This window comes from Epithele typhae (assembly GCF_022376455.1).
Source record: "Epithele typhae strain CBS 203.58 chromosome Unknown BXZ73scaffold_18, whole genome shotgun sequence".
NCBI lineage: Eukaryota > Fungi > Basidiomycota > Agaricomycetes > Polyporales > Epitheliaceae > Epithele > Epithele typhae.
In genome coordinates this window covers 327,499-344,830 of record NW_025954209.1, presented here as the reverse complement: position 1 = coordinate 344,830, position 17,332 = coordinate 327,499, and the positions used below count along the sequence as shown (strand labels likewise).

At 58.8% G+C, this 17,332-nt stretch overlaps 5 protein-coding genes across 5 annotated transcripts; 3 read left to right on the top strand and 2 right to left on the bottom strand.

The window, feature by feature from the left end:
- Positions 1–2,752: 2,752 nt before the first annotated feature.
- On the top strand, positions 2,753–3,983 carry BXZ73DRAFT_76891 (uncharacterized protein; the record flags this gene model as incomplete). The annotated part of the gene is made up of 2 exons (XM_048022533.1): positions 2,753–3,689; positions 3,739–3,983. The coding sequence occupies 2 exons, from the start codon at positions 2,753–2,755 to the stop codon at positions 3,981–3,983; spliced, it is 1,182 nt and encodes a 393-aa protein (XP_047878812.1).
- Positions 3,984–6,729: 2,746 nt separating this feature from the next.
- Positions 6,730–8,588, bottom strand: BXZ73DRAFT_76890 (PLP-dependent transferase; the record flags this gene model as incomplete). The annotated part of the gene is made up of 5 exons (XM_048022532.1): positions 6,730–7,071; positions 7,135–7,386; positions 7,519–7,899; positions 7,959–8,238; positions 8,305–8,588. The coding sequence occupies 5 exons, from the start codon at positions 8,586–8,588 to the stop codon at positions 6,730–6,732; spliced, it is 1,539 nt and encodes a 512-aa protein (XP_047878811.1).
- Positions 8,589–9,884: 1,296 nt separating this feature from the next.
- BXZ73DRAFT_45434 (P-loop containing nucleoside triphosphate hydrolase protein) lies at positions 9,885–12,064 on the top strand (the record flags this gene model as incomplete). The annotated part of the gene is made up of 9 exons (XM_048019513.1): positions 9,885–10,001; positions 10,063–10,184; positions 10,238–10,479; positions 10,538–10,669; positions 10,722–11,075; positions 11,128–11,189; positions 11,239–11,691; positions 11,755–11,904; positions 11,954–12,064. 9 exons carry the CDS (start codon positions 9,885–9,887, stop codon positions 12,062–12,064), a joined length of 1,743 nt encoding a protein of 580 aa, XP_047878810.1.
- A 1,993-nt stretch (positions 12,065–14,057) lies between these two features.
- Positions 14,058–14,725, top strand: BXZ73DRAFT_100577 (uncharacterized protein; the record flags this gene model as incomplete). The annotated part of the gene is made up of 2 exons (XM_048014618.1): positions 14,058–14,348; positions 14,384–14,725. 2 exons carry the CDS (start codon positions 14,058–14,060, stop codon positions 14,723–14,725), a joined length of 633 nt encoding a protein of 210 aa, XP_047878809.1.
- A 441-nt stretch (positions 14,726–15,166) lies between these two features.
- Positions 15,167–17,332, bottom strand: BXZ73DRAFT_76888 (uncharacterized protein; the record flags this gene model as incomplete). The annotated part of the gene is made up of 3 exons (XM_048022531.1): positions 15,167–15,388; positions 15,496–16,707; positions 16,838–17,332. 3 exons carry the CDS (start codon positions 17,330–17,332, stop codon positions 15,167–15,169), a joined length of 1,929 nt encoding a protein of 642 aa, XP_047878808.1.

Sequence of the window (17,332 nt, the reverse complement as noted above, 5' to 3'; positions counted from 1 at the left end):
CTTCGCCCTCACCTTCATGTTGCCCGAGGGTCCGTCGTAAGGCTCTCCAGCGTGGATTTGGAGAACTTGCACCACGAGCCTTGAAGCCCCATGCGCGCGAGGCATGTTTGGATGTGCGCGCGCCGGCTGAAGCGTTCGGAGCATGATCGACGAGTGCGCGAAGTGTCCGCCGGTCTGGGCGTAGGTGGAGTTGACGTTGAGCAAGCAGGGGGTGTAGGTCAGGATGACTTGCAGCTGCGACGCGGAATGAGCAAGGACTGTCTGCCTAGAGCCTAGCGCCGCGCACCAATTCAAAGATGCGCTCGAGAGTCGAGACTGTAGGCGCATGATCGGGTTCTCGTACTATATGCGGGCCGTCATCCGAGTGTGTCGACTGAGTCGTGAGCAGGGAACTGGGTTAGATGTTGTAGAAGGTGGAGTTTATGGGTGGCGGGAGTCGGGACGTCTGCACAGGGATTGAGTGAGCACACAGGGGTGGACATTGGAGGCGACGCGAGCTCGGAGCGGAGAGAGGAGACGCACGGTGCACCACACTGCCAGGATATTTGAGACAGGAAAGCGGAGTGGGCCGCAATGAATTGTGTGCTGTGTGAGAGAGGGCGTTGAAGGCGATGACAGAGGCGAAGCTGCGGGTGAGGAATAAGAGCGAGGCAAGAGAGAACAGACGCACATACGCTCAAGCGTTGAGTCGCAGAGGTAGCCGGCGCCAAACGGCGCCGCATCGATCTCTTTCCCTTCCACCATCTGCCTCCCTCCTCCCTCCTCCTCTCCTCCTCCTCCTCCTCATCCTCCACTCTCTCCTTCCCGGAACGACTTTACTAGGAAGCAGAAACCGCCATAGAATGTTCCTCAATCACCTGAGAAAGACCCTCCAACAATGCCAAGTAAGCCTACAGTCTATACATCCCTGCAGGCGACTGACCTCGACTTAGCTCCATCCTGCCATCAGAGCTCACGCGGCCGGTATGTACTCGCTTTCCTCACGCGCACACACCCTGCACCATCCCCCACATGCCCAACCCCTCATGTTCGCCGTCACACCGTCCCAAACCTCTTCCAACATTCATGAAGCCGTCCCTTTACCTTGTATACAGTCTGGACCCGCCCATTTTGGCGCATATATGCGCCAAAACGGGCGGGTTTTACCTTCGTGCCATCATCACACACAGCAGGTCGCCTGTCAGGCGAACGTCGTTGCTGTGAACACCATGTTGAATGCCGCGTTGGGTTCACACGACCGTATCAAAGGTGAGTGTGTTCAAAATATGTGCATATAATCTACTTACATGTAACACGAACTCCCCCGGGACCACGTCCGACTTCCCGCGCTGGTGCTGGTGCAGTGAGCGTATGCTCCCCGCGCGCCCCGCCCCATGCATCGGGAGTTCCCGCGGTGTCGCCTGCGCACACAGGTCCCTGCGGCGGTCCAGCGTCCCCGACGGCGTCGACATCACGTCCGTTACGACCGTCCAGATACTGCCCTGCTTCGTGACCCCGCGCCGGCCGGCCGCGGGCGATAGCGACGCCACGAACGACGTATGGTCAAGTCCTGGCTCCGAGTCCGGCTCCGCGCGGGCTCGCGGCGCGGATGGGCGGCGACCCCGTCGTTTTCCCCGCCGCCGTCCTCGGAGTTATCCGAACGTGGATGCAGAAGGCCCCCATCGCCCAGTCCCACGCGTCCTCGTCCTTACTGGTGCGCCCAAGAGCCCGTGCGGCGCGTCCGCACAGCTCGCGCCTGGTCTCGTCCCCCACGTTCCCCGCCCACCCAGCTCGCGTCCGGTTTCGCCCGCGTCAAGCGTCCGCATCTTCCCTTCAAACTCTCCTGTCTTGCCGCTCTTGTCCCACGACGCCGTCCCTCGCAGGTGCACGTTATTTCGACCCCGAGCGTGTACCCCTCTCCCTCCCACGCGGCCCGGATAGATACTTTTGCACACCCGCGCACGGGTCTGACACGCCTCCGGGCGTCCCTCAGTTGCTCAGACTGACTTGTACGTCCTTAGACACCGTGCTCCCTCCAACCGGAACATCTGAACGGCCTGCGCGCGCGTAGTCCCAATTCGGGAGCTGGACCCGTTCGCGTACGCCGCTGCGACGCCGTAACGCGGGCACATGCTGCAGGAGGGAGAAGGACGACGAGACGAAGGCGTGGGCGAGTACCATGTGCTGGTAGCGTACGGCGAGCGCGTCGACGATGACGACGGGCGCGCGCGCGCGTTGGCCGGCCCAAACGATTGTCCTATCGTACTAGAAATCGCATTGATTTGTTTTCTACATGGATCTGTTTGCTGGATGTCAGAATCAAGCCGCAACAGCGACCTGGGAGTACGGTCTCCCGGTTGTGTGTCTGAACACCTGGTTGTCTGATTTCAGTGTCTGATTCTGTCTGGAATCACGTCTCGCAAAACCCTGCCTGAAAATTTCCGTCTTGCCTGGTTGTGTCTGGTTCGCATTCATTCAAGCATGTTCCAATCGAGCCAAGGTCGCTGCTTCGTTCGGGTGTCCTAGCAAGTCGACGTACGTTTTTGTCTGGGTTCCCGCTGAGGAAGAATTCGCCGACGACATTCACCCTGAATGGCGCTCCCTTGAATTCCGTCGTTTCGTCCCCTATGAAGCTGTAGGAGCGCTGTGGAAATGCCCTGATTCATGCAAACGATACGACCCATATTTGGACGAGTGGGACATTTGCGAGGCCCTATCCAGAAAAGCTTCCTCTCTGCACGAAACCACGGACGACTCCTCCGAGGTGTGGGATATGACGCCTGTACCACCTCAGCCGGACTTAGGATCCTCGTTTTACGACCTCCTTCTTCGCTCCCTGTACCCCACTGGCCAGGACTTCCGACCACGGTTCGAGCTGTTCGCGGACTTTCTACGATTCCGCTATGGACTCATCGCGAGCCCCCAGAAGGACGCCCACCTCGCGTATGACACCTACGGACCTGAAGCCCTGCGGAAATTCTTCGGCTTGTTGGAGGAAGACATGCCCATGATTGCCACCGAAACCTTCCAGTACGCCAGCGTCCTCGTGACAGCCCTTATCAAAGACAAGGAACGTCCCTCAGCTCCTGGATTTATATGGGACCTCAACCCCTCGTCGTCTGGACACCTCGGGAGAGCTCTTGGTTCTGGCTCCATCCACTTGAGGCCTCAGATTTTGAACGACGGGAAGTTGGTACGGATTCGTTACGGCAACCCCGATCCATCCAGCCACTGGGATCTGTTCGTCGATTCCGTCACCTCTCTCGAATTATACAGGCGACGGTCACATATATCCTCTGCTTTCGACGCTATCGGCCTACTGTCTTCCCGCGGCACACAATTCCTTATCGCCTCCAAACTGCCGCAAGGCCAACAACACCAATCGCAAGTTGTTGACTTTGACCCGGATTTCCTCGGTCGGAGCGACCCCAAAGTTCGAAAGAACAAATTCGATTACGAAGCCTATGAAATCCGCGCGTCAGAACTTCTTGCACTCCCGCGGGGACGAGCGGCAATACAGCGAGGTGGCATCGTGTGGAGGATTGCCAAAGAACTTCTCGGAGAAGAACGCACGGCCGACTTCCACCCTTCCGACGATCTGTGGAGTTACGGTGCTGAGCACCACCGCCCTGGGCGAACAGCGGTGTACTCCGACAACCTCTCTCCATACGAGCTGAAAATAGTGTGCGGGGTTTACAAAGCCGAAGCAGGTATAGATCACGCTCTCATAAAATGGTCAGTGGCTGAATAACCCCATAGGTGAGGTTTCGTGGTGGCCCACACCCGACCAGTGGGACAAAGGAGGATATAACGTTGGACGCTGGACGCCCTTCGCCGAAGAATGGTTCCAGATACGACTCGACAGGATCAGATGCAACGAGGAGACAGTCCGATCGAGGGCTGAGTGGAAGCGAGGAATCAAAGTCTCCTCTGGAGCAATCAAGTTGCGAGACGCAGTCCATGTCGCGAGCACCATGTTCGTCACGAACGCACTTGCAGGTTGAACTGTATTTCTCTCCTTTGCGCACGCCGCGCGGCCAAGCGCGCGTAGCTCACGTTGTACCAAACCACCGCCGACGCAAACCAACACCAACCGGCGCACCCCCAATAGTCCGCGTGACGAAAAAACCTCTCCGTCACCGTCACCCGCACCACTATCTCACCTAAACCCCCGCGCGCTGCCGCTGACAAGACCCCGCGCAACGCGCATCGACGCGCGCGCGGCCCAATAGCCTCGCCGACAGTCAAGCCCACTTCCTCAGACACCCCACATTTCCCAGCACACATAAGCTCTTCTCCTTCACCTCCCCACGTTCCATGTTTCGCTTTAGAACTTCCTGTACGCCTCGACGCCCTGCGTCTCCCGCTCCGCTCCGTTCTCCGGCTCCCTTCAGTCTCACTTTGCGATATCCCAGCCCACTCGATACCTTCCACATGCTACCAAATATCCCCCTATGTCTCGCCATCATGGTTTTTGGCCACGCGGCCGCTGCGCGGCCCCTACTACACACTCCCCCATCATCCTCTCAGTCTTCGTTTCGATTATGGGTCTACCGCATTTCCCTCGCCGACACGCCCGTTCTGTAGCCTCTCGGACTCCGTTGCTACGACTCATGCACCCTCATGTATGTATTGTAGCAGATGTTGCGTACTATCTACGGTTTTCACGCCCCCATCAGCCTGCGTGCTACTCATCTCAGTTCGCCGTCAAAGTCCACCGCAGCCGCCGCCTTCCGCCTCGCCGCCGCCGTCCTGCCGCCTCCCGCATCCTCTCTGCTCGCCCTTCTCTCTCTCCTTCTCGCGCTAGCCGTCTTCTCTCGTGCCGGGCCGACTCCCCGCGGTACAAGCTCGACGAGCTGCTACTATTACAGGTACCAGTTGCAACTGGAGTACCAGATGTACAAATGCGCCCGCACGAAATGAGAACTGACCAGAGTGGCTGCAAAGCACGCACGGTAGGCCGGACCGAGCGATTGAGTGCGAGTGAGAAGGGCTGCCTAGGGGAGACTGGTGCGAGTTAGGGTGTGGCACAGACTCGGTCGGCCGGGACAATGCGTGTCGGTGTGAGCACGCCTCAGCACGATCTAAGTATCAAGCAGCGCAAGCGGAATGGCGGAACCGTCCCGGCGGCGACGCTGACGATGCAGGGACACTTCGCGCCTCCCACTCACGGCTACCCAACTCCCACTATCTCCCACCTTCCACCTCGTTTCCCTCCTGTATCACCCACCCGGTCGCGACCCGTCGACACTTGCAACAAGCGGACGCATGGGCCGACACGGACGACCCCTCACTGAACAGGGCGGCGTATCCATCCGATCGGCGCTCCTCGATGATTGCGTATACTCACATTGTGGGCGCCGAGCCAAGTTGCGGCCTGTACGGCCGGCGCGAGGGTAGCGTGGGGCAAACCGCGACTGGACGAGGATGTACGTTGCTATATAGGCATGGCCGGCTGGCGCGAAGGCAAGCCGACGCGCGAGCCTCGCTGCGCTCGCGCTTGCCCTAATTTTCATCCTCACCCTTTCTCGCACCATTGACCTCGACCTCGCCCACCCGCCGCCTTCACCCTCACCCTCAGCCGCGTCTTTGCCTTCGTCCTCGTCCTCGCCCAGCCCTCGCGATCTTGCCCGCGCCGCCGACCTCGCCCTCATGCTCCGCCTGCAACGCTCCGCCAATGGCGACGACTTTCAAGTTTCCCGCGCGCCGTTGGGGTAACGGTGACGGTGCGGTCGCTAGTGCTCGCGTTGATGTCCTCGTGCAAGGCCACGGGCGTATATGCGCCCCGCACCCTCAGTGCCATGCGCCGAACGCGAGCCAGAGCGCGAGGGCGATAAGCGCGCGCCAACCTACCATCTGCTTTTCTGTGTGCCACGTGGACCAAAGAAAAGCACTACGGGTGATTTGAATGAAGTGGAGCACCATTAGAAGTGCTAGGAAAATCGATTAGTGAACAACCTCACTTTCTCTATGTATATATATATACAGCACGCAGAAGCATGCGCGGATGGGGTAGCGGTATGAGCGCTCGATGTTCGGCAAGTGGTAGCCGTTCGGACGCGTGTTCGACTCTCAGTCATGTCTTTTTATATTACTACGCTCAACTGGGAGTCTTCCAAGACGCTGCTTTGCTGCTCCCAGTGCATCCAAAAAGGTCCTGCGCAGCTCCCAGCAGCCCTAACAGACTACGCAAAGCGGCGAATGGTGCGCATTTTTAGAGGGTCCCATATCTTGCTTTCTAGTTCTATTTCGCTGACTATATGTCGCGTGGTTATGAATAGACGATACACATAGATTCGATATGTCCTTCAAACAGTGGGTATACATGCTGATCCACCCCGAACCCGTGCGCCAAGAAGCGGAACCCGCCCGTAGTCCGACCCCTTCTTTGCCTTAGCCATGGATGGCCCCCGTCCGATTGAGCAGGCGCACCGCCGAACGGACCTCACGCTGGCCTCGTGTTTCGAAACGCCACCGCAAGGCTCTCCGACTCTGGACGGAGAGTCACCAACTCCGTGGCGGCCGGCGATCGGTGGGCCGACACGCACCTGTCCATGTCACCAACTGCCCGCGCAGATCCTTGGGGAAAGCGACATGACATATTAATGGGCGCCGTGCGTATACAATTAAGAAAATCTACTGTGTATGTGGACTGACTGCTAATATGAGGACATACAATACGCAATGAAAGATCCTCGCACCACAACGGTCCGCCGATGCGCCCCGAAGGGAGAACCAAAGAAAACCCCATCAGCGCGCCCCCTGGCCCTCCACCTTCGCCGCGACCCACGCGCTCCACATGCGGCCCCGCGCCGCCTCCGAGCCCACGCCGCGCGCGAACGCGACGACGCGCCACGCGTCGCGGAAGTCGCTCGCGAGCCCGAGCGAGACGCGGACGACGCCGAGCTCGCGCCCGACGCGCGCCTCGAGCGCGCGCAGGGTCGCGTCCGCGGGGAGCGCCGCCATCGCCGCGCGGAGGTCGAGCATCGCCGCGGCGCCGCCCGGGTTGCACATGCACCCGGTGCGGAGGGAGATGCGGTGCGCGGCCGCGGCGTGCTCGATGAAGGAGTTCGGGATCATCGTCCCGTGCGGCTGTGCGGGGCGGAGTGCGACGGTTAGTTAGTTCGTGGTAGACACGGGGGAAGAACGGCTCACGTCGAGGAAGAGCAGCGAGACCGTGGAGCCCGTGTCGGATTGCTGCCCGATGGTCTTGACGGCTTTCTTTGGACGGCGCGAGAGCACGCGCACCACGGGCGTCCCGGTCGTGTCGTGTCGCAGCGCTTCCAAGCTCGCGATGAGGTATCGCGTGAGCGCAGACAGTCGGATGGGGAGGAAGGGGAGATATGCGGAGAGGAAATGCAGGCCATTCGTGATTGCAGGCATGCTAGTGTAGTTGATGGTTCCGTCCTAGAGGGAAGCTCCGCGTTAGTTGAATCTTAAGTTGAACGATGGCGCGGGGAAGAGAAAAATTCGTGTGCGATTTAAGCTTAGCGACTCAATGGGAGCAACGCTTCTCACGTACGATTCGCTAGTACTCACCTCGAAACGTTCATGAACTACTTCTGAGAGCCTTGCGATGGCACCCGGAGCCTGTACCACATCGACGGTACCGCCTGCAAACCAGGGCCGCTCCAGCTTCGCGAGAAAGCTCTTTTTGGCGATCAAGGCTCCGATGCCGGTAGGAAAACCGAACATCTTATAGAAGCTTACGGCCATGGCGTCCACAGGATGTTCTGTGAGCGAGAATGTTGATGTCGGAACAAGCGCAGCGGCGTCGAGAAGGGTGCTGAACCCTCGGTTTTGAGCGAACTCGATGAGTGACAGGGGATTTTTGGTGTTGGTGATATTCGACTGTGCAGTGAGCGCAAACAGCGATGGGGGAGCATTGGCATCTGGAGGAGATAATTCATTCAAGGCAACCTAGACCACCAACGGAGATCAGAGAGTTCCGAATCGTGGGATCCGAAGGAGTGACGTACCATTGCATGTGCGGGATGACATCCTCCTTCGTTCGTAGCCTCGATATAGTGAACCTGCGCATTGCCGGCTTCTGCGAACTTGCGAATGCCATGTACGCTATTATGTGAGTCGGCGCTGAGGATAAAGTTGCTTCCCTGGCGGAACGGGAAGGACTCCCCCACGAGCTTGAGCGCGCCGGATGCGTTTTGCGTGAAGACGACGACATAACCTGGCGGCGCGTTGAAGAAATCCAGAACAGCTTGGCGCGCCTCGTTGGCGTGGCGTGACGATAGTTGTGAGCTGTGAACGAGATCGGATAGTCAATATCTGAAAACATCTGCATGTGCCCCAGGACAAGGTACTCACGAGTTGTTCACTGAATGGGTGTTCCCAAGAACGTTGAGTTGGAGAAAGTCCGCGTGAACACGAACAAGACTGGCGGGGTAGACGCATCCACCCATGTAGTCGACATAAGTCTCCTGACTGCTGTCTATCCTTGCGAAGTCGGTACGGCGGAGGGCATCGATAGCCCATGTGAGTTGGTACTGGGGGTACTCCTTTATGAACGTCTTATACGCAGTTTCGCAGCCGTCGACTGAGGGTACGTTCCGTTCGTCCGAGAGAGCGTATATCGGTGTGTTCTGTTCCATTAGGGGCGTGGTGCGCTTCTCTTGCCGATGGTCGGAAACGTCAAGAGATGGATGGTACCAAGAGCGCTGTTTCTGCAGTGTGTGGGCGGACGGTGGAGGACATAGGGTATGGGTGGAGGTGCTGAGCGCGCGAGATGTTGCATAATTATAGGGAGTAGCCGGATAGAAGTTGACCTGTTCTTCTCGAGAGGGTTCTTTGCTGGCAGAGTACGGGAAAAGAATGTCGGAGCAGGACCGAGAGCGCGCGGAAGAGAGAGAGTTTCCCATGTTGCAGACGGGTGAGCCAGGGTGGAGTTGAGAATGCACGAAAACTTGTCAGCTCAAGGCCTCCGCCGCCGCTATGATATATAAGATATGCCTCAGTCCATGCTGTGAGTCCGTGATAGGCTCGAAGGCTCCAGACGACCCGCTCAAATGAGGTATTTCACGCCGCTGTTGCAGTCTCTTGCCTCTTCGCATGGAGCCAAGGGCCGGTATAGGAGGATTTCCGTGTCATGCAGTGCCATGGTGCATCGACGACACACTGCCGCAAGACCTCGAGGTGTTTAGAGTCGACGGCGTCTAGTGTTTTGAGCCCTCACGGAATCGTGAACTGGGTTAGAGGGAGAAAGAGAACAGCGAGCGGAGACAAAGGATCGGAGGCGGAGTCGTTGCCCCCGTGCGCTGTCCGCGAGCGGAATGATCTCCCCGACGACCGGCGCCCTGCCTGTCACCGCAGCTCGCAGCTCCGGTATGTAGGCGCCCATGGGCGCCTTGGCAGTCCGGGCGAGTGGCACTGCTCTGCTCTGGACGACCATCTCCGACTCTGTCCTCCGCTCATCCAAGCACTCAGCAGCCGGTGCATCATGCCAGCCCACGTCTTCATGACACACATACGGCCTCGTGCTCTTGGCTCTACACAGCAGCCTCCGCTGTGACCGCACACTTTGGCGTTCATGCTCCGATTCCATATGCGCCTACAAGTCAAGTACCCAGCGGGGTGCTCAATATCCCCCACCAAATCTCTCTAGAACTCCACTTCTTTCGTCATCATACCACCACCATGTCCGCCACCCCCCCTTCTCACTTGGATAGTTATGGTGTCCACAGCCGCGACGAAGAGGTTGGAACTTCACACACTATGCTCCTCGAATACGCCCACTGATCAAATTCACAGCTCTCTTATGCCAAGCGAGGGTCCCTGAGCCTGCGCTGGGCAGATCTCTCATACTCAGTCAAGACCAAGACCATTCTCGAAGGTATCTACGGAGAGGTGTCTACGGGTGAGATGCTTGCAGGTAAGACCAATATTAAATCATGCGAAGACCATTGCCTCATGCACCCTCACACCAACTAGTGATGGGCCCATCGGGTGCAGGCAAGTCAACCCTGCTGGATCTTCTAGCTCGTAGGACCACACCAAGCGCCGGGAAAGTGCGATATCTCGCACTGGTTACGCTCGTAGCTGTACTCAAGCTGTACTCACGTTATCTAGGTCTTGCTCAATGGGGAAGACGACTTCGACATAACTTCTCTTGCGTCATACGTTGAACAGAGCGACGCTCTTCTAGGGGTGCTCACAGTGAAGGAGACCTTGTATTTTTCTGCACGTCTCAGGTACGCTGCCATACCACAGTAGAACATACGCTCTCTCTGACCTCCCTACGTAGCCTGGACCCCTCGACACCGGCTGATGTCATCCACACGCGGGTAGAAGCATCCCTTCGTGACCTCGGCCTCACAGAAGTGGCCGACAACCGCATCGGGACCGCGATTCAACGCGGAGTGTCGGGCGGTCAGAAGCGACGTGTGACTATAGGCGCATCACTCGTCACTCTCCCCCGGATCCTCTTTCTTGACGAGCCAACGAGCGGCCTCGACTCTCGTACAAGCACCGAGGTGCTGTCTGCGAGTACGTTTGTCCGCCCTACCGTCTCTGTTTGCTGCATGTTGACATGCTCGACCTACAGTCAAAACATTCGCACTGCGTCATGGGGTGATCGTTATTGCGACGATCCATCAGCCTAACTGGGAGACATTCTCTCTCTTTGACAAGCTCCTCCTCCTTGCCCACGGTAGAGAGGTGTACTACGGCCCCATTAGTGCGTGTTCCGTAATCCCCGTCGGTGGCACCTGACTAAGTCTGTCGTGCAGAGCGTCTCGACGCCTACCTTGCTGATGGCCTCAATCATCCCGTCCCCCTGCATGCCAATCCCTCCGACCACGCCCTGGATGTCGTCAGCACTGATTTCATCACCAACCCCGACGAGTCCATCTCACATATCGCACGCATTCAAGGAGCATGGGAGGACTATGCAGCTAGCCATTCGGAATATCACATGCTCGACGCATATCCGCCTATCGGGAACGGTATGCGAGTGAAATCAGAGGCGAAGTTGGTCCAAGGCTTCAAAATTGGCTTGAGCCGGACCTGGTACCTCGTCCAGCGGAATTGGATCAACTACAGCCGCAACTTGCTCGCTTATGGCGTGCGGTTGGGAATGTACCGTAAGTCACTGTTCTTGTCCATTCATATATTTGGTGTTAATATAGGGTGTAGTCGGCATGGGTATTTTGCTCGCCACCGTTTGGGTCAATCTCCCTCAGACCTCGGCCAAAATCGTACGTTCCTTGTGTCTTCGAACGATGTCTCCCCTCTGACTTGTCTCAGAACGACCGCCTTTCCGTTCACTTCTTCTCCGTCGCGTTTCTCGGTTTCATGTCCGTCGCCGGCATCCCCGCCTTCCTCGAGGAACGCCAGGTCTTCATCCGCGAGCGCCTCAACGGTCAGTACGGCGCTGGGCCCTACGTCCTCGCCAACTCTCTCGTCACGCTTCCCTATCTATTCGCCTGCGCGCTGCTCTTCGCGGTGCTCAGCTACTGGTCGATCGGGCTCCACCCTGGCGCGGGCCCTTTCTTCCGCTTCCTCGGGATCCTCTTCCTCGCTGTGTACGCGGCCGAGAGCCAATCTGCGCTGATCGCGGCGATGGTGCCGATCTTCGTCGCGGCGCTTGCGCTCGCGAGCTTCCTGAACGGGTTCTGGATGTGCGTCGGCGGATACTTCATCAAGGCGGTCAACCTGCCGCGCTTCTGGTACTACTGGGCGCACTTCATCGACTTCCAGGTGCGTGCCCCTCGTGTTCGGTGTCATGGTCGGGAAGATGTGCTGACATGGGCATCGTCGCAGACGTATGCTTTCGACCTGCTGGTGTATAACGACCTGAAGGGCCTTACGTTCGCGTGCGAGACGCTCGCTGACGGGTCATGCTTCTGCGACTACCCGTCGTCGCTGATAGCGCAGGGCGAGTGTGCGCTCGCTGGCGAAGACGTGCTCAATGTGAGACTCCAGTACTTTTGTGGACGATTCCCGCTGACGCATTTACCAGTGGCTCGATATCAACGGGATCTCGTTCAAGCTCTACGCGTCTGTTCTCTTGATGATCACCCTGGTCTACCGCCTTCTTTTGTTCATCGTTCTCTCTTTGAAGAAGCGGTAGTGGCGGAGGGCTTCATGGGTCGTCTACGAGACGGTGATTTCGTTCTTTCTCCTTACGTGATTGTACGTGCCGTGGCTACTAATGTATGAGTCGTTCTTATGCTTACGCAGTGCAATCCTATTCCACGTCCGGTCTGAAGCCGACGCTGCGATGGGGGCACGCACTATGCCCCCTCCCACCTCATTTCCGAATGACCACCTGGAAGCTGGCCACGAGGTGTCGAATAGATCGACCACCAGAATCTCTGTGATGGCCGGCGTTCGGGGAGCTCTCCCCACAGAAGCTCTATATAAGTATCGCAGGTATCTCCGTGCGCAGATATCTGCGCTCTGGCGACGACATCGATATGGGCGCCCCATCCCGCCGGGCTGCCCCTGGCGCAAGGCAGAGAGAGAGAGAGAGAGAGAGAGAGAGAGAGAGAGAGAGAGAGAGACAGAGAGCGGTTCAGCGTCTCCCCTAAAGGGAGATACCCCGGAACCTCACTTAGACAAGCCCAGTCGCGCGCCGGCGCCCGAACTCATGCTGTGGGTGTCCCGCCGTCCGACGGGTGGCCGCACGAGCACATGTAAAGAGAGAAAAGCGTGATGTCTTACTATACTACTAGGATATTGATCGGTCATCACAGAGCAGGAAAGTGTGCCCACTGCCTAGTCAAGTCGGTGGCCAGCAGTGCTACCGCGTCAGGATCTTTGATCCAGGCCGCCAAGAAGCGCATGTCGCCCTCCCAGGACGTCGCTGTTGTCCACAGGTGATGGATACCCGGGTACGCACTCTGCAACTCCTCCAAAATAGCCTCCCTTCTCTCCGCCAGACCCTCATTCGCACATCTCAGTAAGAGATGGCGAGGCGCTGCGACACCATCCCCTTGGCAAGCGGCAGTGCAGTGTGCCGAGCGCCTGGTGTACTTTTTGCCGGCGTCGATCTTCACACGATGTACGACTCGGGCGCCACGTCACCACATAGCGAGCCGGAAACAACCTCCTCTTCCTCCTCATCTAGGTCGCCCCTGCTGCGTTGGTGTGTCTGCTTCAAAGTTTCTTGAGTAACCCACCCACATGGCTCTGTTCCGCTCTGACACCATGGCCGCCGTCGCAGACTCCGCCCTCCCCTTTCCCGCCTTCGCGGCTATACCCTCCTCCGACCGTGCACAGCTCGCTGGTCTTTCAAGAAGTGGTGTACAAGCTTGGGTCTGCTCCCGCGCACAGGAGTACCTGCGCTTCGCATCTACTCTCCATTCCTCCACAATTCCCTCACGCCCATCCACTGTACCCTTCCCCCAGAGATACTCGCGGAAATCTTCGAGCAATACGTCTACAACGGACAGAACCCCTTCGGCTCACACACACATGCCGCACTTGGCGCGAAATTGCGCTCGATACCCCGCGTCTGTGGGCGTCCGCCGCAGTATCTCCCATGGGTCCGCTGTATGACCTCTCTCCCTGGTACGACGGCGAACTGTCAACGCGACAACAACAGAACCGTATCGGATTCACATCTGCGATGTTATCGTGGTCCAAGGCTCTCCCTATTCCCCTCGTACTAGTTGGAGGGATCCCGAAGGCGATCAGAGAAGCGTTGGCACCCCATACAGGCCGCATCGTCAGTCTGGTGGTGGAAGTGAACTCGGATGAAGCCTTTTGGGCGTTTTTCTCCCTTCTGGAACATGGTGCGGAAAGCCTCGAGACCCTTCAAGTCCAAATCAAACGCCTTTCGACGGCAGTAGGATGGACGACGCAGCCCCGCAACGTGTGGACACATCCTGGAATCTACCCGTGCTTCGAATATTGGCTTCTGTTCCCCTCGATATGTTTACGTACCTCTCGCGGCCCACACTCCAGACAGTCTACATCACCAATCCAGTGTTTAGGATGACACCACCGAGCCCATTTTCCAGGTTTGAATCACGTCACACCGGGGAAACTCCTTCGCATCTCTCGTTTCTGCGTTGGAACAGTGCACAGGACTACAAGATCTCCATTTCGAAGAGATCGAAATGCTCGAAGATTTCGCTCCTGGCTGGCGCGGCCCGTCACAAACTGTCAACTTGCCCTCTTTGCACCGATTCGTCATCACGTCTTCGGAAGATCCATCCATGTTCCCCGCGTTCCTAGCCTTGGTGTCTCTGCCCGCTCATACCTTCATCTCCTTATCCGTCTTCTCCATTCCCATTCCCGGCGATGATTTGTGGGACGCCCTCTCCCGAGACGCGAATGTGCAAAAACGAACGTCGTCTATGGCCTCCTCAGTCATCATCCTGCGCGACCTCGCCGATGACTCATCCTTGGTCCGCGTTTCCGGCTGGAGCGGCGCCAACCGGAGCGCATCGTCTTCGACGTCTACTGCAGGTTCCTGTCCACATTCGACGCCCAACTCGACTGGTTCGACGGGCTCTTCTCCATCGTCTGCGCGGCCCCCTCGACCCGTACTCTCCACCTCAGTATAGAAGGGTCGTCCTTCCGGGACCCCGATCGGCTCGCCGTTCTCTTCCGACGGTGCCCTTCCATCACCCACCTGGAGCTCCGCGGCATCTTCGCGGGCGACGCCCTACATGCCCTCGGCGCCCCCTTGGATCCGTTGTGCCCAACCTGGCCACGCTCGTCGTACACTTCCCCGTCTCGGCCGCTCCAGGATACGAGGGGTACGGGTTTGGACCGCGCTTGAGCGCGCGGGGATGGATGGGAGGACGAGCTGCGGGCTTCGATGGTCGCGCGCCGGGACGCGCTTGTCGGGACGCTGTCCGGCCGAGCTGCGCGCGGGACTCGTCTGACGACGCTGAGGTGGGGAGATGCGTGGGATGAAGAGCCGTGGAACACGGAGGCGAACGCGGTCATCGACACGTACGAGCCGGATGCTTCGTGGTGCGATTTGACGGAGCTGCGGCGCTGGTTGACGGGGAAGTCGAGTTCGGTGGATTCAGCTACGAGAGGAAGGCGGTGCTCCAGTGAACGATTGATATGCTGCAACGACTGGTATGTTTGTTTGTTTGTTTGTTTGTTTATTTCTGTTAACGCTGGAGGCGAGCCATGTAGGCGATACATACAGTCTATCTAGCGGGAGATGCGTATACGGGACGGGACGTGCGGACGGGGGGGGGGAGAGGGTCTAGCCGTGCGCAGTCGAACGGGGTGAGTGGGTAGCGAAGGGGGCAGTGGGTGCGGATGCGAGAGTGGGGTGAGTGCGGAGGGTACCATACATGACCTCCGCTCCGCCCGCCAGATTCGCCAGCTCCTCCGCGGCCTCTGAGCGCCGGGAGAGTGCTACTCGAGTCGTGTGTTTCGGCCTCTGGAGCGAGGCGGCCGTGGCCTCGCGGTGGTGGTGGTGGGACTGGTATGGTATGTAGTGTGTGTGCGTAGTATGCGATCTTGTGATCCAGATCTACGAGTCCGACCCGTCGGGTACGTGCAGTGCATGAACGTAACCGTACCGCTCACCAGCCCCTGCAGCCCGGAGAAGTCGATAAAGGAAGGGTTCACCGTGGCCGTCCGAACTGTCCCCTCGCGCCTGCTGCCGTACGTGCTCCGCGGGTCCCACGCGCGCTCGCCCCACTGCACGTCCTCGAGGCGGGCGCCCGCCGCGGCGCGCCAGAAGAGCGTCTCCGCGAGCGCGTCGCGGTGCGCGACCAGCGTCGCGCGGAGCACGTCCGTCCACCCGTCGGGTTTTCCCGCGAGCGCCTTCCAGAGCGCGTGCCCTTCGAACCCGGGCGACGACGTCACGGCGAAGTGGACGCGGAGCGTGCGCAGCTTCGGGCAGGGCGGGAGCTTGTCCTCCATCGTGCGGAGCGCTCTGAGCACCGCGGGCGCCCAGGGGCCGCTCACGACCAGCTCCTGGATGGACGGGAACATGCGGAGGAGGTTGTGGTAGTGGGAGGCGTCGGAGTAGAAACGGTCGTGGAGGCATATCGACAGCTGGACGAGGGCGGACTGCGCGCAGAGCACGGACGCCAGTCCCTTGAGCCTCCTGAGCGGGAGCGGGCAGTACTTGTCGCCGGTCTGGATGACGTCGAGGATCTGCCTGGACTTGTCGTCGATGCAGGTCACGGCGAGCGCCTCGATGGTCCGCTCCTGCCCCTTCTTCAGCACCGGCCATAGATACGCTTGGGTGACGAGGCGAAGGCGCGGCGCAAGAGCCTTGCACTCGAGGAGGTCTTCCCATACGGTGTCTTCAACGGGATCGACGTCGAGCTCGAGGCGGATGAAGGGCAGGTCCGAGACTGAGAAGAGCTGCAGGAAGGTGGGGATGGTGCATGTGGTGCGCCCGACGTGGATGCAGAGGCTTTGCAGGGATTTCAAGGAGACCTGCGTGCTGCTCCTCCACGCAGCGCGGGCCGCTTGGTCGTTCTTGATGCCATTGAGCGTCCCGCGCAGTGAGCCTGTGAAATGGAATGAGACGTGGCGCAGCTCCGGGCAGCCTCTGAGCGCGTCGACCAGCGCGGCGCCAGGGCGAATCAAGATGGGAAGGGGGGATGAAACGAAGAACGGCTGGTCCGGAGGATGTGGAATGACTGGCAGCTTTTGCAGCGGTCTGGTGATGTAGGCGGTGCGCAACGTCGGACGACTGACATAGAGGAAGAAATCCACTGGGATGTGTGGGAGGGTGTGAAGGACGGGAAGATACGCCTTGGAGACCTTGCTGCGTAGAACTCTCTGCTGGGGAAGAAGTTTGTCGGCGTGGCGGCCACACGGATAGAGTTTCTAGTCTGGAAGCCGCGCTGTTGAGAAGCATACAGAGCCCTTGTATGGTTGCCACCGAGTCTATGGATACGCTGAGACTCACGATCCGACCTGTATGCGGCGCTAGTACGTCTCCGATAGTCCGAGGAATTCCCCGTATGTCGAGGGATAGGGGTACGGCTTTGGAGAGCTGGAGCACCGCAGTGGCGTACTCTCTGCGGGCTGTCCGCGCTGTGTCGGTAAAATCGTCCCAGAGAGTAAGATCGAGGAAAGGTCCGGAGGGGGATAGTGCGAGAGCAGCCCAAAAGCGCGGGCTTGAAAGGGCGATTTGTCTCCAGTACTGGCATACGTGTGCAAGAGCGATCGGGCGACCCTTTCCTGCGGTGGCGTGATAGACGAAGATCTCTGAGAGGATCTCTGGTGGGAGCGCACGATGAAGAGGTGTGTCGGCGTTGCGAAGAGTCCGATCAAGCCGTTCGTAAGCCCCAGCCCTAGAGTACAACCACGGAGAAAGAGAGGCGACAGATAGTTGGCCGAGGGGTGAACCCTCAGCCGACCGAACAGTTGTGGCAATGTCGTCTTCCGAAGAGATGGCCAT